Source organism: Hyperolius riggenbachi, chromosome 1 (genome assembly GCF_040937935.1).
Source record: "Hyperolius riggenbachi isolate aHypRig1 chromosome 1, aHypRig1.pri, whole genome shotgun sequence".
In the NCBI taxonomy this organism is placed as follows: domain Eukaryota; kingdom Metazoa; phylum Chordata; class Amphibia; order Anura; family Hyperoliidae; genus Hyperolius; species Hyperolius riggenbachi.
In genome coordinates, this window is record NC_090646.1 from 659,579,399 (window position 1) to 659,604,971 (window position 25,573).

The following is a 25,573-nucleotide window of genomic DNA, read 5'->3' on the forward strand; positions in this document are numbered from 1 at the left end:
TCTAAAACACCAGATCTGCTGCATGCTTGTTCAGGGGCTATGGCTAATAGTATCAGAGGCAGAGGATCAGCAGGGCTGCCAGGCATCTGGTATTGCTTAAAAGGAAATAAACATGGCAGCCTCCATATACCTCTCTCTTCAGTTCCTCTTTAAAATTATCTCAGACTAAAAGTAATATACCTGCATTACTGAATTTGGCTATTTATTTTTGTTGTTGCATTTTTTTTTGTCCCATTTAGTTTATCCTCATTTTGAGATACTGTTATGTCCGCTCCAGCATATACTGTATAAGCTGCTGCCCGGTGTTATTATTGGTAGTATACATCACATTCAAAACACGCACAAGGACAAAACCCTACAAAAATTGAAAAACACAGAATCATAAATGTGAATAAAGGCGGTAATTTGCACAATTGCACACATTTATTTTCCCATTCGATTCCCTGCAGATTCTGTTATTATGATTGAACCGGATGGGAATCGATTCCTTTAACTACCTGCGGACCGAGCGAGTACGAATCTACGGCGGGCAGGGGGCGCTGCGGTCCTGACCAGACGTAAGCTCTACGTCCCATTGACCGCCCGCCCCCGCCCGTCCGCGTCGCTCGGTCCGCTCTGCCCCCGCCGCAATGTGCTGCCCTGCCGCCTCTATGACGGCAGAGCACTGTGAGCCGATCAGGAGCCGCTTTCATTGGCTTACATGGAGTGACAGCGTCAGGAGCCAATGAAAGAGGCTCCTGACCGGCGCACAGTGCTCTGCCGTTATAGCGACGGCAGAGAGAGCAGCCTGCGGCGGGGACAGAGCGGCGTGTCCGGCGGGAGCGACGGTAACTTGCGGTGATTCGTCGGGAAGCGGCGGTTTGCTGGACCAGCACCCTCTGGTCCAGAAAGGGTTAAAATGTTCGATTCCATCAATTTTGACCAAAAATCGATCAATTAGTCACACAGGACAGTAAATCTAGATGGAATAGGGGAGGGTCAGGAGCTGCGGATGATCGATAGGCCATAGTGTTGCATTGCATCAAACAGTGCAACACTGCAGTTTCTAAAAGGAACCCATGGTTTTGGAACATTAGGTGGCAATCTATACATGTATGGTCAGCGTTAAGCTTGCTGAAGTGCTGATAACATCTGCTCAGGGTTCAGAGGTAATGCAGGGGGAGAATTAACAACCAGAGAAAAGGGAGAGAACACTTTAGAAACAGTGGAGACATATAGGCAATGGAGACAGGAACTCACACTGTACCTAGTTAAGTGAAGAGTAATAGTATACACTGTACAGATTGTGGAGGACATGACAGTATCTTTAATGGAGATACAATCAGTAATGGATGTATAACACATCACTGAGCCCCAGTAATAGCGCTGCAGTTTTAAACACACTTAGGCAAAAGCACGCTAACGCCGTAACAGCAGCGCCTGCTGTCTATAGAACACAAATCACACTCTTGTCACCACCAACATCTCTGCCTCCAAGACAAGCAAAAAGGGTGTAATGTGATTTTCGGCTATAGGGGGCGCCAGCAAAAGACAGAGCCCAAATGACAACAACAACAAAAGCTAGAGCAATTCAGCCGCCAGCAATAGAAGGAAGCCAAACTGCATCTTACCCCAGAGTCCATGGCGGCCTGGAGGGGGAATAGTAATTTAACGTCACTGGGACATTTGCAGGAGACTTTTTTTTTTACGGCTTCACCATGCGCCCAAATTTCCCAGCGACCTTTTTGCATGTATGCCACCGCTGCCCCCTGCTGGTGTTACAACATCATTTATCACTGATTTATAAATATTTATCATGCTCTGCTATCATTTATAGAACATCTATCACACTCTAGTATCATTTATAGAACATGTATCAAGCTCTGTGAATTACAGAGCATTTATAATCCTCTGTTATCATTTTTGAATCTATGGCACGATCAATTTTTTTCAGGTCACATAAATACGAATGACTTTTACATCTAGTTCTGGTTTTACTTGGAATTGATTTTTTAAAATTCTGGATAGAGTGGGTTACGGGTTAGTTCCTCTCGTCCAGGTTTTTATTACTGCCTGTGTCACCATGCTGGGGATTCTGCCTCACTTCCTGTCATATCACTTCCTGTCCATCTGATATATCTTGCACTGTTCCAGTTCCGAGATGGATTCCAATATTCTTTCCAGAGACTTTCTTTAAAGTGGATCCAAGACAAACTTAATGTTTCTGCTTCTTACATACAGTATCATTGGGCATTCTTCCCACCAAATGCTTTTTTACTTATTACCTAATTGCATGTAAATGAATGTATCCACGCCCCCAGCTCCTCCAGCGCCTAGGCATTCTGAGTCCCCTGCTGCAAGTGCTCATGGGAGCACAGTCTGGGGAGGAGGATACTTTTACTGAAGCATACATTAGATTTCAGAGGCAAGGGGGTGGAGAAGGGAGGAGAAAGGAGGAGAGGGGAGTGGAGTTTTCACAGGCTGAGGGGAGGAGATGCAGAGTAGCTTGCATGAGTAATGATGACAAGCATAATATGGCTGCTCTCGTATCACAGGAAGAAATAATTATATACTGTTGAAGCTGCTTGCAGCTAAACTTACTGTGTAAACCATATAAACTTTAGATAAGATATATAGAAAAGTTACTTGCTATAGTTAGTTTTTCATCTCGGATCCGCTTTAACCGCCTGTTATGTCTCTAAAACAAATAATAAGAACTTTCCCCCCAACAAGGACACAGGTGACCTGCGACAAGGTGCTACCCCCTTCCTCATTCTAAATTCTAAAACTAGAAAAACTGCAAGAAAAATTCTGAAGCAATCGGAACAACCAATCTGTGTATAGACAAGATGAGAATGCAGATAACAGAAAATTCTTCTACCACAGATACTGATTAACACCTTCACAGAAACTAGAATAAACCTTATCACAAGTATCGCCTTAAAAGGTCACCCCCCCTCCCCCCCGATCCTTATACCAGGTAAATAGGAAAGAAAGCAAATGAGATAAGTAGTAGAAATATACATATAGATAGTCAAGCAGCAAGCAAAGCCTTTACACAATTAGCACCTCACTACAAACATATAACAAATACGTGGATATTCTAATTTGGCAACTTCGTGAAATATCTCGGGATAGTGTGCAAATCCTCTGTCGCGTAGGTTTAAAGAAAAATAAACAGCCGGTTGCTCTACAGTTTAGTGTACTTAATCCTGTTTCGCTGCTTATTTTACAAAAAAAGTCTCTCCTGAAGATCAGAAACGGGGTTTCCAGTCAAAGCAAATCTGTAGTGAGAAAAAGAATACTTACCAATAAAGAGGTAAGTCTTTGGATCCTATTCAGCTTTCCCGGTCTCCTCTTGGTCCTCTCATTCCAGCGATGTCCCCCAGTGAATTTAAGCCTCCTTCATGAGCCCTCAGAAAGCTTGAGGAGCTCTTGTGCCCACAAGTGCTCCCGAAGAAGAGAATGTGCAGTATGCACTTGGGGTCACGAGTGCTTTCAAAGCCTTCCGAGGACTCATGGAGGTGTAGCTGGAACAGGGGTGAAGACATTGGAATGAGGGGATTGAGAGAAGACAGGGAAGGGCTCAATATGATAGAAAACTGCCCCCTCTATAGGTAAGTAAGTGACTTATTTTTTTTCTTACTTAAAGGAACACTATCGATTAACATATTTTGTTTCAATTGAGATAGGAAATGTTTGGAATATGCTGCTAAGTACTGGTGTATACATTTGAATCTTTATCTCTTTGTTTAATGTTATCTAATTCCTTTCACACTTTTCTGATGGGCAGTCTGCTGTAATCTGACGCCACAGTGAGCCATGAGGGGAGGGGGAATTCCCTCACAGTGCATCTGTTAACCCTGTGTGTGCAGATAGCTCAGTCAGAGACAGGCAGAGCTTTCTCTCACAGAGAGCAGAGGAAATGTATCTTATGTGCAACATAAACATCTGTAATTGTGTGTGTGACACCAGGCTTTTGTTTTCATATAACTGCTTCAATATTACACTGTTCTTAGCATGTCAGACTGCAGAGGTCCATTCCTTTGCAAATGAGGCATTCCAAATGTAGCTAAAATCTACAAACAATGAATTACAGCTTTTGCTTCTGATATTTAACATGAAAAGTAGGAAAATGTTTACGCAGCTACTTAGACATTATTTGTATACTGTATTGTCATTTTAGAACACTTGGCATTGATAGTGTCCCTTTAAGTTTTACTTTAATAGCACAGTGGGGCTACAATGTTTATGTCATTAGGATATGAAACACAAGAGTTGCTACAATGATATATGAAAGAAATACTATAGCGGTTTAACAAAATAAATAAGTCCAAACTATATTTTTTGCATAAAACCCTCACTGTCCCCCAACGGTTGGCACATTCAGCATTTGGAGGGGTGTCGCATCCTTCTACTCTGCCTTAACTGACATTTTATGCAGTGGTATGGGTGGAGAATGCCTACCCTTCCCCTACACACTAAAGACTCACAGGTTTTTCAACAACATCTGTCTAAGTTGCATAAAAAGCCAGTACATAAACAAATCAGGACAGCTTATCTGTATTTGGAAGCTGTGTTTTCTGGCAGTTCCTCAGAGAGACATTATGCAGAGAGAGCTCTTACATTTCCATTCCTTCTCCTCCCCTTTTTCTCAGCATGACCATTGGCTGGAGGTCTGTGCTCTGAGAGCTCACAGCAATGGGTGAGTCTGCAACCAGCTTCAGATTAGATGAGCAGGAGCCATGGTGTTCAGCTGACTGTAACTCATTTGCTGCTGGATTGCTTATTTACTTAACTCTTCACACATCACTACTATCTGCTGACTTTTAGTCAGATTTTAGTTTTTACCTGGGGGATAAACTTTAAAGGTATTTGAAACTTTTTTTTCTTAAAAAGTTTTTAATTGTCCCAAGTTAGAGGAGGGTTGGGAACGTGTATGGGAAATTTTGTAGGAGCCCCTTTAATCAATGTCTGTATACAAATTCTGCTAACCCTGACAGGTTCTCATTAAGCAGCAAATGATGAAAGTTAACTTCTTTATACTTTTCAACTACCAGGAAGATGATATTGGGGGAACAAATGGATGAGACAACTGCGTTTAGATTGCAACACTATGTTTTTTTGGTGAGGAGTTCAAGATAAAAGATAAGATAGTAGCATAAACAACCGGGTTGTTACAACCCCACCCCCTGATGTTTACTGGCATTTATGCAGGAGAAATTTACCGATTACTTGCAGATCCAAACAGATGAGGTTGCATGAGATTTTACTCGCTTTCACATATCACGTTATACTGATCTGCACAGCTGAAGTACCAAACACTGAGATAAAGGTCTGAAGGAGGAGTTAAGAGTCTCACCCCGCCCCTCAAACATCATTGGCTGGCCAATAGGAAGCGATCCCCGGGACAGTTCTGTAGATGGATGTAAACACTGACATCAGACACAGCAACAAAGCAGTAGCTATAACATTTATCCTCAGCTATTCTACGGAAAGCAATGTACGATGTGCCTGTACATTTTTTTAAAATACCTGGCCAATCACCTCTCACACGTGAGCACACCTCTACACGGATGCGGTAAAAAACATGAGATGCGTGATATAAATAGCTACAAAAAAACTGAAGAGCGTAAAAAAAGTTTCCCCGGTGGGAGAGAAGTTGGCAGTTCATCGTATAATGTTGAGATAATGCACTTCCGGGTACAGGGAGTTGATGAGGAGCGCCAGCAGCGTGATGCCGTCCTGGAGGCAATGCCCGGGGTAGCGGATAAACTGCACCGCCTGCGAGATCTGCTCCTGGTACTCGGCGTACTGCTTGCTGGAGGTCAGCGACTCCACGGCACTTAGCGCCTGTTCAAGAGAAAATTGCAACAGCCGTTCCATGACAACACGTTCATGTCTGTTTACACAAGAGAAGCAGCATAGACAGAAACAAATAAAACTACCTCCACATCGGTAAATGACACATGAAGCGAGAGCGATATGGAGGCTGCCGTATTTAATTTCCTTTTAAACAATACCAGTTGCCTGGCTGTCCTGCTGATTCTCCACCTCTAATACATTTAGCCATAGACCCTGAACAAGCATGCAGCAGATCAGGTGTTTCTGACATTATTGTCAAATCTGATAAGATTAGCTGCATGCCTGTTTGTGGTGTGATTCAGACACCTATTGCAGACAAATAGATCAGCAGGGCTGCCTGGCAACTGGTATTGGTTAAAATGAAATAAATATGGCAGCCTCCATATTCCCCTCATAACAGTTGCCCTTTACAGCCAGTCAGGCCCCTCCCTCCACTAAAATTCTGACAAATGCACAAGGGCAGATTCAATAACATTCCGTACCATTTTACAGTATCTTTTTTTTTAAATACTTGAGATGGATTTTAATGATGGCGAACAGTTGGAGCATTCTTAAATTATGCTGGAAGATGCTTATCCAGTAGAAGGATAATTATACTGGGGCCTAAGGGAAGGGGGGGGGGGGACTTAGATAAAAAAAAAATATATATAATATAAGGTTTAGAAACTGGGTAGACCAGCACCCAAATGGGGACAGACGTGTGCTAGAGTGGAAAGACCCAATAGCCCTCAGAGGGTCAGCAAAGTCTAATATAAGGTAACATTTGCTTTAAAGCAAACCTAAAGCAAAAAAAAAGTGGGGCGCCATGCTGGAGGGGTAGCAGCCAGGACGGGGGTGACAGTGGTCTCCCTAACCTGGGTCCCCATCCCCCTCCAGCTACTTGCGCAAAAGTTTTTAAAATATAACGTAGGCAGCGAGCGGGTACCTTACCTTCCTTACTTCCTCCGCTGGCCGCGTCACTTCCTGCAATGCCGCCCTCTGAAGCATAGAAGGCAGCATTGCAAGAAGTCAAGCGGTGGAGCGCAAGAGAGGAAGGTAAGCATCCCTGCTTGCTGCCTACATACATCATAACAAGTTTTGCGCAAGTAGCTGGAAGGGGAGCATGACGGGGGACCCAGGTGAGGGTGGGGGGCGAATCCCCTCCCTGCCACCCGCTGTCACCCCTGTCCTGGCTGCTACCCCCTCCAGCATGGCGCCCCCCCCCCCCCAGCATATGTTTCCACTAACTGGAAATGTATGCTGCAAAGATGCATTTTTTAAGAAAAAACAGGGAGAAAGGGAAAAAAGTTTAGAAAAACGGATCCATTTGAAACCGATCTGATCTGCCAGCGGACCAGTGTGGACCTAGCCTTACTGCGCATGTGTGAGCCCGGACTTCCACGTGATCAGTATGCATCCGCTAGTTTTTGGAAGTATTTCTAAAGCCTTCCAAGGAGTCGAGACAAGACACAGAATTTTGATATCGCACTTTTCTCCTGGCGGACTCAAAGCTCCAGAGCTGCAGCCACTAGGAGCGCTCTCTATAGGCAGTAGCACTGTGTAGCAGGGAGTCTAGCCCAAGATCTCCTCACTAAAGAGGTGCTGGTTGAACAGGAAGAGCCGAGATTCGAACCCAGGTCTCCTGTGTCAGAGGCAGAACCCTTAACCAGTACACCATCCAGCATCCAACATTCTAGTCAAATAACGTCCAACGGGAGGCCCAGCAGTGGAACAAGGACACGGCAGAGGCCCAAGAAGCTTCTATGGGATCCACAGCCTTCCCTTTTCTTAGGTGAGTATATAGATAATAGGATAACAGAGGCGCCAATAGGATAAAAAACACTAAAAGAACTTAAAAACCCATCTTGGTAATAGAGGAGGCAGTGGTGGGACTCACCCCCTCCAAGCAGAACACACGACTGTGGATTTTCAGTCAAAACAATTTTATTGGATACTCCAAATAAAGTGCAACGCGTTTCACGGGATACAAACCCGCTTCATCAGGCAATAACAGATAGGAGTAAACAGCATCTGCCAGTATGATCAACACTGAGCGCCTCAGTATCATTAGTGTTGATGATACTGGCAGATGCTGTTTACTCCTATCTGTTATTGCCTGATGAAGCGGGTTTGTATCCCGTGAAACGCGTTGCACTTTATTTGGAGTATCCAATAAAATTGTTTTGACTGAAAATCCACAGTCGTGTGTTCTGCTTGGAGGGGGTGAGTCCACCACTGCCTCCTCTATTACCAAGATGGGTTTTTAAGTTCTTTTAGTGTTTTTTATCCTATTGGCGCCTCTGTTATCCTATTATCTACATCAAGTCCACCCTTGGTGGAGGGTTGTACCCTTCCTTCTCCAACTACAGAGAGCGACTTTTTAATCCTGAGTGGGGTCAGGACAATCTCCCCACCTGCTTTGACAGTGGTTGCCTACTTGGTAACCCTGGTTTGTGAGTATTAAATTCATATTATTACTCTATCAATTATACCTTACCAGTACATACTACACTATATTGGGCTCTTGGTGTTCTCTCTTTTTCTCTTAGGTGAGTATATGTCTTTTTTCCCCTTGGTTCAGGCTTGCTTAAAACTATAACAAGTATGGTTGCACATTTATGCAAGAAGAATAAGCTTGACAGCCCGGTAATAAGCAGTCTCTAATAACAGGTGTAGAATGGCAGCTTTCCCTTACATTTGGAAAGTTTACCTGCTGAGCTTTTGGCGACATGTGAAGGCCAGATCCTGCCTTAAGGCGCACTTGGTTTTCGGAAGGAATCTGAGCCAGTATGAAGGCAGACAAGCTGCGAGAAATGATCCGGAACCTGGAACACAAAGCGTGAGCGGTTATTGGTGGGACTGGCCATTGGAGGATATGAGGGCACAGGATGACTTCCATAGATGTAGTGCAAGACAAAGCGAGGGGTTTCTCCGATGGAAAACCCGGCCAGAGACAGTGCGACATGTACTGGGAGACAGATGTATTAGAATCCTGCCGCTTTGTTAAGAGATCCCGCTTTCTGCAGCCGGGCATACCGCTGTGCTGACATAAATCAAACAAAACGTAGGGACAGTTTTCAGAGAGGGGGTTTAACAAATCTGCTTCCGCCTTCGCTACAAAACAAATATCTCCAATGAAGACCCCAAAAAGCTGGTCAGCTGGCCTGAAGGCAACAGGAAATTTGGGCACTGAGATGCCACAGAAGTTTGGACACCCCCCATAGGCGCCCATGTTAATACCTGTCACAATTAGAAATTGGGGCGCTAGAGGTGCTCAATAAAGTAGAGGGCAAGCTGCAGCTACAAATAGTGTGTGACCTCCAATTATAGCCGATTTTAACATGGGCACCCAAACATCTGCAGTGCCCCACTAGCAACTCTATCACTAATGGGCATGTTTGGTTGTAAAGAATGATTTCAATGACAGGTCCACTTTACCCTTTTCCAGTCTGACAGATTTGCTTGACCACACTCAACCGCACAGATTTCTGTGACAGGATTGGCAGACAATCAAAAGCCCATATTGTTGCATTGAGGGTGATTGGGGGCGGGGCAGGATTGGTGGATGATCGATAGGCCTTATTGTTGCATTGAGGGTGATTGGGGGTGGGGCAGAATTGGCGGACGATCCATAGGCTATATGGCTGCATTGAATTGTGCATTCCCTGCCCGGATATATTAACCTCCTGAACCGCTCAGGAGGTTTTGCAGCCTCAGAGTCCCCCGTATACATTAAATAGATTGCATGCCTGCAAAAGGTTTAGCTAGCACTAGGCAAGCCAGTAGCTTGCTAGCCCCCCCCCCCCCCCCCGATCGCGCCGCTTATACATTACCCAGCCTGGCTCCAGCGATCGGCGCAGCCTCCCGTACAGCTCCGGTCTTTCTATGGGGAGGAGCGTGCCATGCGCAGACCCTCCCCTCCCCATAGAGTAGACCGGAGCTGTACGGGAGGCTGCGCCGATTGCTGGTGCCAGGCTGGGTAATGTATAAGTGGCTGGATCAGAGGGATCGAGGGCAATCAGGGGGTGCTGGACACCTATACTAGCTAGCCTAATGCTAGCTAAACCTTTTGCAGGCATGCAATCTATTACATTTACACTGGGGGATACCTGCGGCTAGCGAGCAGCATGCCCAACACAATATCGGTCATACCACTCAGGAGGTTAATAATCGATACGCTGTGTGTGGTAGGAATCAATACCTTTCTGAAAGGAATCAATCGTTTTGGAACACTGGGTGGAAATCTGTGTGTGTATGGGCATCCTTACTCGGCACACGTACCTGGCTGACAGTGGTGACTTCCTGCCGAGGCCGATGGCTCCCAGAATGCCGGAGGTCATCCTCTCCTCTCCCAGGAGGCCCAGTCTGGCCTGGAAGGAGAGCAGTATGCGCAGCACTGTCTCAGTCACTGTGCTGTCGTTCTGCTCCACCTGAATCAGGGACAGCTGCAGGATCTTGTGGAACCACAGGAACAGTTTGATCTCCTCCGTCACTGAGCTGCGGGGGGACACAAATGCCATTAAAGAGGAACTGTAGTAAAAATAACATCATGAATACAATTGCTTATGGTTTACAATACTCATTTATAGATGACTTAGTCAGTGTTTATTTTGGCACTTTTTTCTTATTTGTTACATTTCCTTGATTCTAATTAGTAGTTGGTACGGCTATAATGTGCATTTATGGCCACTTGTCACCACAACAGTGTGAAACAATAACAGAGGACTTTCTATAGTTCTGCTATCATAGAGAGCTTGAAGCATTCCAAGAATTTACAGCATGAGTTTTGCTGACTCAGATCAAAAGCAGCGCACTTATTTCAAACAAGATAACTCTATTGAAGCTGTTAATGTGTTAAAGTGTAACTGTCGGGCATAAAATCAATTCTTTATTTTTATCTGATAAACAAGTAATAAGGATGCTAACCAGGCAATCCAAAAGTTAAATATCATTCTTACTTTTCTTGTTGATAAATGATCATTCCCCAGTTACCTGACTCTTATCTGGTACACACAAAATTTGGTACACAAAAAGAAGTTGCAGGGCATGCTGGGGTGTCCTTTTTTTTGCTTCTCTACTTCCCCTCAGACTTAACTAATGCAGCCCGACTGGCTGAACCCGCTTTCCCTCCTGTTTTCCCCTCCCACACCTCTGTTCCTCTCTGATTGGCCAATATTTCTCATGCTGAGACAATACACTTTCTAAAATGAAGGACGGGCAAATCAGCCAAAGGAGAGCAAGGGAGGAAATCACAGCAGGATTGGCTTCAAAATAGCCACAGTTAAAATGGGAAATGCTAAGAAGGATTTGCTCTTTTTTTACTGTAGAAAAATCACTAAAATCAAAATGTGGACAGTGCAATACATGTGTTATGAAAGTAGAGCAAGTATTTATTTACTTATTATATATGTGCTTTTTTCTGAGACAGTATGGCTGACAGGTCCTCTTTAACAATCCCTGTATACACACACCACACACACACACACACACACACACACAATGTATGGTAGTACCCTACCTGGGCTGAGCCTGCTCCAGCCACTTGGAGATCTTCACCAGCACCCTCAGCTCATTGGGCAGGGTCTGCTCTCGGTTTAAGCACTGCAGGACGTAGACGTGGAGGGTGAGGAAGCTGCCCAGAGTCAGGCATTCCTGCAGGAACTCCTCTGTGGTCAGTTCTGGCACCTGCAGGGAGGCCAGGATAGGACCCCAGCCCGGGTTCTGGCTGTGCAGAGTCTCTGAGAAAAGGAGAAACAGCAAAGTATATATTATTAGTATTATGCACTCATGACACAAAGTATAACTCCATTGGAAAGCTGCTGGTTTCCCATAATCCTTTGCTGTATTAATCTGCCCTGAGGTTGCAGAGGGTGGTACCAGCTGAGGGAGTGACTGTTGGAACAGTTTTGAACGCTCAATAACAGACCGGAGAAAACTCCGCCCATTCATGACATGATGTTTTCTGTACAGATCAGCTCGCTGTCGGACGTGGGCGGAGCACTGATAGAACTGTGAGGTCATTACTTGACATGGTCAGTGAGATGCTAATGGTAGTGGGAAGGGTGATGTGACCACCACTCCTCTTCCAGCCTAGTTCCACCAATCAGATCTCACAGCCACTATACACAGGGTTTTTTAGCATGACATACCTTGGGCCATTTGTAGACACGTACAAGCCACCCACAAGATGGCGGCACTGCCACCCTAATAATGGTCTCAATAAAATAGCGAGAATGCAGCTTGGGCAAATAGGTTTGTTTTACAGAATTATTAAAAGCCAAAATTATGATTATTCCTATCGAATTGTTTTATTGACAAAAAAGTACTGTATTTTTGGACTATAAGACTCACTTTTTCTCCCCCAAAAGTAGGGGGAAAAGTCACTGCGTCTTATAGTCCAAATGCAGGGAGTTCCAGACTTGTGAACACCTGCCAATACCAACCTCCAACCTGCTGCAATGTCGGGGACTCTCTGTACTGTGCCCATGCAGAGGAGGACACATGGGGACCAACGGAGGACACAAAGGGGCATAGAGGAGGACACAGGGGGAGGGAACAAAGCGGCATAGAGGAAGACACATGGAAAACAGAGGAGGACACAAGGGGACAGAGGAGGACACAGGGAGACACAAGAGGTACAAGGGGGCATAATCCACAAAATGCCCCTCCACCATGGATGCACCAGGTTTAGTATATACTAGCAGGTTGCCCGGGTATGTAATTGGCTAGTGTTAGCTCTGTCCACTTTTTCTAATCCTAACACACAATTACTCAATGATGACCTAGTTTGTGAGCTTTGCAGTCTTTGGCATCGATAATTGGCATTGAAATGAAATAAATCTAATTGGCTGTGGCTCCACTCCTTTGAATATCAATAGGTGAATTTTGATTGGCTTTTGTAGGCTCCACCCACTTTTCTGAATATTAATCCCAGTCACCCAGTGACCAACTGTGCAAAGTTTAAAGAGAATCTGTACTCTAATATTTTTACACTAAAAAGCATACCATTCTATTCCTTATGTTCCCCTGTGCCCCTCTGTGCTGTTTCTGTCACTCCCTGCTGCAATCCTAGCTTGTAATTAAAAGTTTTAGGCAATGTTTACAAACAAATGACATAGCTTCTAACCAGAGTATCATAGGCTGAGAACAGCTTACTGTGTGATTCAAGCAGAGCTTGGAGGGGGTGTGTAAAGCTTCTGCCAATGACAAGCAGTGCTGCACATTCCACACATTCCAGCCTCTTGCCGACAGACACGACAGAGGAAAGAAGATAAGATTTATTACAGAGACAGTGCAAGTAGGAAAGGTTGCAGTAAGACAGACCACATCAGAACAGGTATAGGAACTTATAGAATAGAAACAATAAGGCTCAAAATTTTGTTACAGAGTCTCTTTAAGAACCCTGCCATTAACAGTGTAAGAATTGCTGCAGTTTACATTCTGGCAGTTAAATTTGTATTTTTCTCCACCCACTGATGTCCTAATGTTTCCCGGGTATGTATTTGGCTGGTGTTGGCTGTGGCCACTTTTTCTAACCCTAACACACAATTGTCAATAGTCATTGACCAAGTTTGTGAGATTTGTGGTCTTTGGCATGAATAATTTTCATTGAAATGAAACACATCTGATTCGCTGTTTGTGGCCCCACCCCTTTTCTAAATAGTTAACCCCAGTCACCCAATGATCAACTGTACCAGGTTTGAGGCTTGTGCCATTAACAATGCAAAAATGGCAGCAATTAAATATTTGCCTTGAAAAATCAATAGGTGAATTGTGATTGGTTTTTGTAGGCTCCACCCACTTTTCTGAATATTAATCCCAGTCACCCAGTGACCTACTGTGCAAAGTTTTAGAACCCTACAATTAATAGTGTAAGAATGGCTGCAGTTTACATTTTCCCAGTGAAATTTGTGTTTGTTTACGCCCACTGAAGACTCGGCATTGCCCAGGTATGTATTTGGCTGGTGCTGGCTCCGCCCACTTTTTCTAACCCTAACACAAAATTACTTAATGACCAAGTTTGTGAGCTTTGAGGTCTTTGGCATCAATCATTTGCATTGAAATAAAATAAATCTGATTGGCTGTGGCTCCACCCCTTTTCCCGAATTTGAACCCCATTCACCCAATGGCCAACTGTACCAGGTACAGGTGATTAACAGTGCAAGAATGGCATCAATTAAATATTCCCCTTAAAGATTAATAGGTGGATTTTGATTGGCTTTTGTAGGCTCCACCCACTTTTCTGAGTATTAATCTCAGTCACCCAGTGACCAACTGTGCAAAGTTTGAGAACCCTACCATTAATAGTGTAAGAATTGCTGCAGTTTACATTTTCTCAGTGAAATTTGTATTTGTCTCCGCCTACTGATGACCCAGCATTGCCCGATTATGTATTTGGCTGGTGTTGGCTGCGCCCACTTTTCCTTACCCTAACACACAATTACTCAATTACTCAATGACCAAGTTTGTGAGCTCTGCGGTCTTTGGCATCAATAACCTGCATTAAAATGAAACAAATCAGATTGGCTGTTTGGGGCTCCACCCCCTTATATAAATTTAAACCCCAGTCACGCAATAAACAACTGTACCAGGTTTGAGGCTTGTGCCATTAACAGTGCAAGAATGAAATATTCCCCAGAAAAATCAATAGGTCATTTTTGATTGTTTTTTTGTAGGCTCCACCCACTTTTCTGATTATTAACCACTTAATGACCGCCCACTGCACACGGGCGGCCGGAAAGTGGATCCCGCAAGGACCAGCTCATGCACAGAGGCGGCGGTCCTTGTACGGGCATGGGCGGAGCGATCGCGTCATCCGTGACGCGATCCTCTGCCGGGGATCGATGGCTGAGGATTTAGCCTCCAGCTCGCCGGCCACTTAGCAGCGCCGGCGGGCAGAGGAATACACGTCCGCATAATTAAAGCGTATAATAGGCTTTGTAATGTATACAATACATGCCTCCTGCCCTGGTGGTCCCAGTGTCCGAGGGACCACCAGGGCAGGCTGCAGCCACCCTAGTCTGCACGAAATCACACTGATCTCCCCCCCTGCCCCCTGATCGCCCCCAGCACCACTCAGACCCCCCCCCCCTGACCACCCCCCAGACCCCTGTTTGCACCCAATCACCCCCCTAATCACCCATCAATCACTCCCTGTCACTATCTGTCGACACTATTTTTTTTAATTCCTTAAACTGCCCCCTGCTCCCTCCTGATCACCCCCCCACCCCTCAGATTCTCCCCAGACCCCCCCCCCCCCATGTGTACTGTATGCCTCTATCCCCCCTGTAATAACCCACTGATCACCTGTCAATCACCTGTCAATCACCCATCAATCGCCCCCTGTCACTGCCACCCATCAATCAGCCCCTAATCTGCCCCTTGCGGGCAATCTGATCACCCACCCACACCAATAGATCGCCCGCAGATCCGACATCAGATCACCTCCCAAGTGCATTGTTTACATCTGTTCTCTACCCTAAACACCTACTAATTACCCATCAATCACCCCCTGTCACTGCTACCCATCAGATTAGACCCCTATCTGCCCCTAGGGCACTCAATCACCCGCCCACACCCTGAGAACGCCCTCAGACCCCAGCCCTGATCACCTCGCCAGTGCATTGCTTGCATCTATTCCCCCCTCTAATCACACCTTGAGACCAGGGGAGGACTGGCCAGGGGGGGAAGGGGGGAGATTTCCCCCCAGGCTGCCTCTCCTTTAATGATTTAGGGCTGGCCGATCCACCAACTGCTTCGATAACTATCCAATCGGATAAAAATCTGTGCCGCCACAAGCATGCCCAATCAACAATTTGACTTATTTTGGGTGGAAAGTAGTTGAATGTATCAATCTGAGATGCTGGGAAATCTCGTGCCGATGTATTCGTTAAGTGCAATAATAACAAACTATGTATGCAATGGAAACCCCGGCGTTTTCCCTCAAAATCTATTATGTACCCCACGGTGCCTGTGCATTTATACTTTACCTGTCAAGCTGTCCCTCTAGTATCCTTGCTATATTTCTGCATTGGCATGACCATGTGACTACCGGTATATAGCACGTGGGGCGCATGTGACGTCATTTGGGCTGGGGCTGCCGTGAAACCGGGCCTCTAGTTTGTGTTTTCCCTCCAGGCCAAAAGGTCCCAGTCCTCCCCTGCTTGAGACACCCATCAATCACCTCCTGTCACCCCCTAGCACACCTACCCATCAGATCAGGCCCAATACAACCTGTCATCTAAAAGGCCACCCTGCTTATGACCGGTTCCACAAAATTCGCCCCCTCATAGACCACCTGTCATCAAAATTTGCAGATGCTTATACCCCTGAACAGTCATTTTGAGACATTTGGTTTCCAGACTACTCACGGTTTTGGGCCTGTAAAATGCCAGCGCGGTATAGGAACCCTACAAGTGACCCCATTTTAGAAAAAAGACACCCCAAGATATTCTGTTAGGTGTATGACGAGTTCATAGAAGATTTTATTTTTTGTCAAAAGTTAGCGGAAATTGATTTTTATTGTTTTTTTTTCACAAAGTGTCATTTTTCACTAACTTGTGACAAAAAATAAAATCTTCTATGAACTCGCCATACACCTAACGGAATACCTTGGGGTGTCTTCTTTCTAAAATGGGGTCACTTGTGGGGTTCCTATACTGCCCTGGCATTTTAGGGGCCCTAAACCGTGAGGAGTAGTCTAGAAAACAAATGACCCAAAATGACCTGTGAATAGAACGTTGGGCCCCTTAGCGCACCTAGGCTGCAAAAAAGTGCCACACATGTGGTATCGCCGTACTCAGGAGAAGTAGTATAATGTGTTTTGGGGTGTATTTTTACACATACCCATGCTGAGTGGGAGAACTATCTCTGTAAATGGACAATTGTGTGTAAAAAAAATCAAACAATTGTCATTTACAGAGATATTTCTCCCATCCAGCATGGGTATGTGTAAAAATACACCCCAAAACACATACTACTTTTCCTGAGTACGGCGGTACCACATGTGTGGCACTTTTTTGCAGCCTAACTGCGCTAAGGGGTCCAAAGACCAATGAGCACCTTTAGGCTTTACAGAGGTGCTTACAAATTAGCACCCCCCAAAATGTGAGAACAGTGAACACACCCCACAAATGACCCCATTTTGGAAAGTAGACACTTCAAGGTATTCAGAAAGGGGCATGGTGAGTCCATGGCAGATTTCATTTTTTTTTTTGTCACAAGTTAGCAGAAATGGAAACTTTTTTTTTTCTTGTCACAAACTGTCATTTTCCGCTAACTTGTGACAAAAAAATAATATCTTCTATGAACTCACTATACCTCTCAGTGAATACTTTGGGATGTCTTCTTTCCAAAATGGGGTCATTTGGGGGGTATTTAAACTATCCTGGAATTCTAGCCCCTCATGAAACATGACAGGTGGTCAGAAAGTCAGAGATGCTTCAAAATGGGAAAATTCACTTTTTGCACCATAGTTTGTAAACGCTATAACTTTTACCCAAACCAATAAATATAGGCTGAATGTTTTTTTTTTTATCAAAAAACATGTTTGTTCACATTTTTCGTGCTGCATGTATACAGAAATTTTACTTTATTTGAAAAATGTCAGCACAGAAAGTTAAAAAAAATCATTTTTTTGACAAAATTCATGTCTTTTTTGATGAATATAATAAAAAGTAAAAATCGCAGCAGCAATCAAATAGCACCAAAAGAAAGCTTTATTAGTGACAAGAAAAGGAGCCAAAATTCATTTAGGTGGTAGGTTGTATGAGCAAGCAATAAACCGTGAAAGCTGCAGTGGTCTGAATGGAAAAATAGGGTCTGGTCCTTAAAGGATACCACAACTGACATGTGGCATAATGAGATAGACATGGGTATGTACAGTGCCTAGCACACAAATAACTATGCTGTGTTCCTTTTTTTCTTTCTCTGCCTAAAAGAGGTAAATATCAGGTATGTAAGTGGCTGACTCAGTCCTGACTCAGACAGGAAGTGACTACAGTGTGACCCTCACTGATAAGAATGTCCCCCTTTTTTTATCTCTTTCTTGCTCTCAGAAGCCATTTTCTTCTAGGAAAGTGTTTTATAGTTGGAATTTCTTATCAGTGAAGGTCACACTGTAGTCACTTCCTGTCTGAGTCAGGACTGAGTCAGCCACTTACATACCTGATATTTACCTCTTTCAGGCAGAGAAAGAAAAAAAGAAACACAGCATAGTTATTTGTGTGCTAGGCACTGTACATACACATGTCTATCTCATTATGCCACATGTCAGTTGTGGTATCCTTTAAGGTGGGTAATGCCTACGGTCCTCAGGTGGTTAACCCCAGTCACCCAGTAACCAACTGTGCAAAGTTTGAGAACCCTACCATTAACAGTGTAAGAATGGCTGCTGTTTACATTTTCCCAGTAAAATTTGTATGTCTCCGCCCACTTATGACCCTGCGTTGCCCGCTTATGTATTTGGCTGGTGTTGGCTGTGCCCACTTTCCTAACCCTAACACACAATTAATCAATTACTTAATTACCAAGTTTGTGAGCTTTGTGGTGTTTGGCAACAATACTTTGCATTGGAATGAAACAAATCTGATTGGCTATTTGTGGCTCCACCCCCTTTCTGAAATTGAACCCCAGTCACCCAATGATCAACTATACCAGGTTTGAGGCTTGTGCCATTAACAGTGCAAGAATGGCAGAAATGTAAATATTCCCCTTGAAAATCAATAGGTGAATTTTGATTAGCTTTTATAGGCTCCAACCACTGTTCTGAATAATAACCCTAGTCACCCAACGACCAACTGTGCAAAGTTTGAGAACCCTACCATTAACAGTGTAAGAAAAACAAAAGTTTGCTTTCTTAAAACAGAAAGAATTTGCAATAATTCAGGTTGGAGTGAGCTTGAGATGTCTCCCAGTACATCACTGCTGAATATATGCAAATTAACCATTGTTACTCTTAGAAGCTAAACACACCTCCAGAACCGCTGGAATGCAATGATGTGTCAGCTTGTTAATTTGTACAGAGCCATAATAATCCAACACACATACATACTGTTTTGGATTGTTTGATCCTCATCAGTGCATGGCATAGATTCATTTGGCTCTATGCAGTAGTGTTGTCCGGATCATGAACGATTTGGATCTTTGATCCGAATCTCTTTTGTGAGTCGAATCATCCGGATCATCAAAATGAACAGATTCGGATCAAAAGGGGTGGAGCCAGGAGCGGCATGCCCCCCTCTCTCAGCGGGCACCGGGGTCCTGGAAGCAGAGCGGAGATGGATCGCTCAGTTGGAGGGGAACCAGCCAGCCTTGCAGGGACAGGTAGTTGGGAGAGGGGACATGGGTGCCACCGCCAGATATGTGTGGAGCACACTACTGGCTGCAATGTGCTGCTGATTATAGGCTGTCTGTTGTAGTTGTGAACAAATGGGTAACTTTTGGCTGAGAAGTACAGCTCAGTAACTCTGCAGACAGCTTGGAACACAGGCACTGTGATTGCTGTGCAATATGATCCTCCTGCACTGCTCTAAACAGCTGCACTTATCTTCTCCCTAAATGTATGATGTGTTCGAGGTGAGAAAAGGGGAATGCTTTCTTTCACTGTGAGACGTTTGCATTCAGAGTATATAGATGAACATATAGGTGAAATATATGTAAAGCATACGATTGAAATTGGGTATTGTGTGCAAAAAAACATTTCTGCTCTCTGCTCACCCCTCTTCGTTCACCTCCTCCTTTCTGTTCACTCCCTGCCCGTCTCTGCCCACCATCCCTTCTTCTCTATCTGTCCACCCCCCTCCCCTTCTTTGTCTGTCCACTGCAGGGAAAGTCCTGTCCTGCTAGTCATTTCACCCCCCCCCCCCCCCCCCCCCCCATGCTTCCCTAGTAAAATGATCCGAGATTCGGATCAAAGATCCGGATATTTTCAATGATCCGATTCGAATCATCCGAATCATTGAAAAGATCCGAACTTTGCATCTCTACTATGCAGTAGTGTTGTCCGGATCATGAACGATTCGGATCTTTGATCCGAATCTTTTTTGTGAGTCGAATCATCCGAATCATCAAAATGAGTGATTCGGATCGCAAAAGGGGCGGGGCCAGGAGCAACACGCCCCCCTCTCAGCGGGCAGCGGGGTCCTGATCCTCCTGCACTCACTCTAAACAGCTGCGCTTCACTTCTGGGAATGCTTTGGGCAATGCTTTCTTTCACTGTGCGACGTTTCCATTCAAAGTGTACAGATGAACATATAGGTGAAATATATGTAAAGCATATGACTTCAGCATGTGGGTATTACGTGCAAACATTTCTGCTCTCTGCTCGTCCCTCCTCCCTTCTCTGTCCACTCCCTGCCCTCTGTCCATCTTCTCCCTTCTCTGCGTGTCCACCCCCCTCCCCTTCTCCTGTCCACAGCAGGGAAAGACCTGTCCTGCTATTCATTTCACCCCCGAATGCTTCCCTTGTAAAATGATCCGAGATTCGGATCAAAGATCCGGATCTTTTCAATGATCCAATTCGAATCATCCGGATCATTGAAAAGATCCGAACTTCGAATCTCTACTATGCAGTAGAGCTTGTAACACCAAGAGGTACAGACTAACCAGCGAGCTCACGGTGACCCAGAACTTATTGGAGTGTGTAAGGGACTACAATGGTCCTAAAAGCCCCCTTACTAAGATGTTAAGAAAAACAAAAAAGTTTGCTTTCCTAAAACAGAAAGAATGTGCGATAATTCAGGTTGGAGTGAGCTTGAGATGTCTCCCAGGCACCACTGCTGAATATATGCAAATTAACCATTCTACCCTTAGTAGCTAAACACACCTCCAGTGTAACAGTGTAAGAATGTCTGCAGTTTACATTTTCCAGTGAAATTTGTATTTGTCTCTTTTTGGTTATGGGAATAAAAAGTATCCTATACTTTATTCCAGGTAATGTACTATGTGTGTGCCGAATTTCATTCAAATCCGTTCAGCCGTTTTTGCGTGATCGAGTAACAAACATCCAAACATCCGAACTTTCCCATTTATTATATTAGTAGGATTAGTAGGATAAATCCTACTAATATAATAAATGGGAAAGTTCGGATGTTTGGATATTTGGATGTTTGGATGTTTGTTACTCGATCACGCAAAAATGGCTGAACGGATTTGAATGAAATTTGCATTTGTCTCCGCCCCCTTTTTGGTTATGGGAATAAAAAGTATCCTATACGTTATTCCAGGTAATGTACTATGTGTGTGCCAAATTTCATTCAAATCCCTTCAGCCGTTTTTGCGTGATCGAGTAACAAACATCCAAACTTTCCCATTTATTATATTAGTAGGATGAATTTTTCCCCTGGTTTTTGCCCTCTAAACCTAGGTGCGTCTTATAGTCCGAAATATATGGTATATCACAGTATATTGTTAGTTCAGGCCTGTGTGGGTGCCTGAGACATTTTATTTTCTTGTTTTTCTCTAATTTTCTTTATCTCTTTTGTACTCTCTAATTGAATTGAGGTTGGCTTTGAATTTTGCGGACTTCATTCAGTGAAAATGATACAGGGTAGGAGGTGTATGGAAACGTAGATGTGGGTTGTTGAATACGGTATGCGTTTAGGGTGCCCGCACATCGCTCCATTTTGTGGGCCGATCGCCCTTCCGAACTGACAATTTTATCGGATCAAAGAAAAATCGGTACCGCAACGTCGCCACCTGAACAATGTTTTGATCGATTTCCCACCAAAATGGGTGATAAGGATTGATGAAAAATCTTGGTCGCAAGGACTTGATCGGGTGTGCGGAGGTAATGGCATCCAACCACGACAACTGATGGACCCCTGGCCTGTGTCCTCCCAAATGTAAATGACCCTCCCTCCATGCCTTTGTGTAGCGTTGAAGGCTCACATGTACAGCGTCACCATGTGCACCCAAACCACGTGGCGTGTGTAGCGACGCCAATGTCAAGTAGTACAGAATTCATGCCTGTATGTGACAGGTGAGCCTTCAACACTACACACAGACTGGGTTGGGAGGACAATGTTGGGTGGAGGATACAGACATTTATAACTCAGGGGGCAGCAGAACAATTTCCCAGTGTTCTCCCCAGAATTTTTTTCCAGCCGGGTGGCATGAAAAAATAGCCGGGTGGGTCAATATGATGGAATACAGGGCCGGTGCTTCTTTGCACTACTCTGCTTATAGCATAGGAGGAGGTGAGCCGATGACAGCCGGGTGCTCACCAAAATTAGCCGAGTGGAGCACCCAGCTAAAAGAGCCTGGGGAGAAAACTGATTTAAAATAGATTTCATACTGAAGTGTATGGGAAATCCGTGTGCAGTGTCGAATCGAAGAGTGTGCAATCAGCCGGCACTATACAGATTACAGTCTCCCTATTGGCAGAGAGGGGGAAGACAGGAGGTTCAGGTCACAAACTTCCACCTCAGTTGTAATTACTGCATGCTCATGATTTGCTTAGCAATAGATACATAGCGTCAAAGGAGTAAAAAAAAAAAAAAAGTGGATCAGCCTCGGAAGAAGTACCGCCGTGCGAAACGGCCATTAGGCTACCCGTTCTTGTCCTGCACCCACCTCAGATATGGTAGGACATCCATCTTATCCATAAATGTCAACTTTTGCACAATTGTTTGCATCTCCCCTTGAATACAGCACGTCCATATGCTATGGTTTACGCAATGCTTGATTACTGAATACATTTGAATTCACTGCAGTGCCTGACGGAACTTGTTTTTACTCTTTTGATCAGTGGGCGTGGACAGGGAATAGATAGCTCTCTCTGATTAGATTCGATCGATCAGACAGGGATCTACCTAATGGTCGATCTGGTGGCACATTGACTGATGTATAGCCATCTTTATACTGTATGTAAGAACAATGTTTTCACCATGCTACTGAACTTATTGACATAAACCAGCTGAGATGGTGTTTTTTGCTTTTTTTTTATACTTTGTTTCTTTAAAAACAATTTAAAAAAACCTAAAAAATAAGAAGCAAGGATTATTACTCCTAAGAAGATCTGTTTAACTGACTTGAAATACCCTTTATATGAAATGCACTGTCTGTGAAGTAGTCCTACATCTGTGTAGGCAGCAGCAGATCTCGCTCTTCCTCTGCCGACCCTCTCTGTCAAGCTCTTCATTAGCTGCCAATTAACCAGAGGATCCAGTTCAAACTCCTAACCCTAACCTACAAAGCTCTCCACAATTTCTCTCCCCTGTACATATCCTCACTAGTTTCCAGATACCAACCCAACCGCAATCTCAGATCTGCACATGGCCTTCTTTTGTCCTCCTCTAAAATCCTCCTCCAACTCCTCAAATTCACTTACAAGATTTCTCACGCGCTTCACCCTTCCTCTTTAATCCACAACACATCCGTCACTCTCTAACTTTTGATATCTTTAAAGTGTAACTGTCAGGCACAAAATCAAAAATCGATTGTTTATTTTTATCTGGTAAACAAGTAATAAGCATGCTAATTGCCGGAAAAAGGAAGTTGCAGGGCATGCTGGGTTGTCTTTTTTTGCTTCTTTATTTCCCCTCAGACTAAACTAATGTACAGAACCAAAAAAGGACAACCCAGCATGCCCTGCAACTTCCTTTGTGCGGCAACATACCAAATAAGAGTCAGGTAAACTGGGGAATGATCATTTATCAGCAAGAAAAGTAATAGTGATTTTAACTTTTGGATTGCCTGATTAGCATCCTTGTTACTTGTTTACCAGATAAAAATAAAATATTGATTTTTGATTTTATGCCCGACAGTTACACTTTAAACAAGCCTTTAAAACTCACTTTTTCCGTCAAGCCTACACTCTACCTTAGGCCATTGCCCCTTTGACCTCTGGCCAAGTTGTACTTCCTACCAGATAACCTAAACCACACTGCCTCTAGGTATGAATATTGTATGCTACCTCCCCTCTTGTAGCCCCCCCTCTTAGACTGTAAGCTCGCAAGGGCAGAGCTCTCTCACCCTTTTGTGTTTGGTTACACATTTATAATAATTCTGTCACTGTTATTACTAATTCTGCTCTTTGTATTGATTCTGTATTTTGTATATTGGTGTATACCACTATCTGTATTATTTTGTACCCCATGTTTGTTTCTTAGTTTGTACAGCACCACAGAATAGGTTGGCGCTTAATAAATCTCCTGAGACCGGTTGGGCTTACCATCCCTGAAGTAGGCCAGGATACAGGCTTCCGTAGCCTCTGCCATGTGCTTGATGGAGGCCAGGCTCTGGCAGGCTGCTGTGAGGAGAGGCATGACCATCAGGCTTTGTACTTTAGTGTCGATCCACCTGATGAGGGCCCCGCGCAGCGATTCGGCGGTGGTCACGCTGGCGTTATTCATCACCATCAGGAGCTCCATGAACAGACTGCTGAGCGCCATGTGACGTTTCTGCATCTCCAGATCTGCAAAACAGCCAATCGTGTGAATGGCAAGGGTCATGTGATCGTGGCAGTAGGCGACTTTCTGCTCAAAAACTCAGTCCACATACAGTGTAGGAACAGGGCTGCTCCAGCTCGAGCGACAGGAAGTGAAGTGTAGTCCGCATATTGTCAAGTGGATAAAAATGCTTTATTCAACCTGGCATAAGACGGGCACAAGTCCATCACCAACATGCATGTCTTATGCCTGTTTGAATAAAGCATTTGTATCCACTTGACAATATGCGGACTACACTTCATGTGATCGGCAAGGGTCATATGACAGACGAGAATCTCCTACAGCAGTGATTCTCTGGGACCGCAGCTAATCTCAGCACCCAGGTGTCAGTGGGCCAGATTTATCAAAGCATTAGGGCCTGTACACACTGCTGCGCCTGCGCTGCGCTTTTCAAATCGCATGCGCTTTTTAATCGCAAGGTCTTTTGAAAAATAATGAAAATCGCGGAGACCTGTACACGCTGCTGCGATGCGCTTTTCCTATTCTCATGAAGGCTTGCGCTTTAAAAATTGCATGCGATTTTAAAAGTGCAGCAGTGTGTACAGGCCCTTACCGACAGTTTTTTCTTCTTAAACTGTCCTTACCAGCAGGGGGAAGTGTTCTGCACGTTTGTAAGAAGCTCCCCAATGCTTACTTAAAGAGACTCCGTAACAAAAATTGCATCCTGTTTTTTATCATCCTACAAGTTCCAAAAGCTATTCTAATGTGCTCTGGCTAACTGCAGCACTTTCTGCTATCACAGTCTCTGTAATAAATCAATGTATCTTTCCCCTGTCAGACTTGTCGGCCTGTGTCTGGAAGGCTGCCAAGTTCTTCAGTGTTGTGGTTCTGTGATGCATCTCCCCCCTTCAGGCCCCTCTCTGCACACTGCCTATGTGTTATTTAGATTAGAGCAGCTTCTCTCTTATCTTTTACAAGCTGGATAAATCGTCCTCTGAGCTGGCTGGGCTTTCACATACTGAAGAATTACAGACAAGGGCAAAGCTGTTTGCAGGAAGAAACGAGCAGCCTGAAACTTCAGTGCAGGAGAACTGCAGGGGGAAAGAAACACACAAATGATCTCTTGAGATTCAAAAGGAATGCTGTATACAGCCTGCTTGTGTATGGATATATTTTCTATGTGTGGACATACTGTACATCAACCTACTTCCTGTTTTGGTGGCCATTTTGTTTGTTTATAAACAAACTTTTTAAAACTGTTTTTAACCACTTTTAATGCGGCGGGAGCGGCGAAATAGTGACAGAGGGTAATAGGAGATGTCCCCTAACGCACTGGTATGTTTACTTTTGTGCGATTTTAA

The 25,573-nt window shown here is 44.4% G+C and overlaps 1 protein-coding gene across 1 annotated transcript in view; it reads right to left on the bottom strand.

Moving 5' to 3' along the window:
• Positions 1-706: 706 nt before the first annotated feature.
• Positions 707-25,573, bottom strand: part of EPG5 (ectopic P-granules 5 autophagy tethering factor) — a 160,672-nt gene continuing 135,805 nt past the window's right edge. Inside the window, exons 40-44 of the mRNA XM_068252178.1 lie at positions 23,996-24,238; positions 11,342-11,561; positions 10,105-10,320; positions 8,534-8,648; positions 707-5,832 (exon numbers count right to left, since the gene is read on the bottom strand). Coding sequence (XP_068108279.1) covers positions 5,650-5,832; positions 8,534-8,648; positions 10,105-10,320; positions 11,342-11,561; positions 23,996-24,238 — 977 coding nt within the window. The 3' untranslated portion in view covers positions 707-5,649. The remainder of the gene's footprint in view (positions 5,833-8,533; positions 8,649-10,104; positions 10,321-11,341; positions 11,562-23,995; positions 24,239-25,573) is intronic.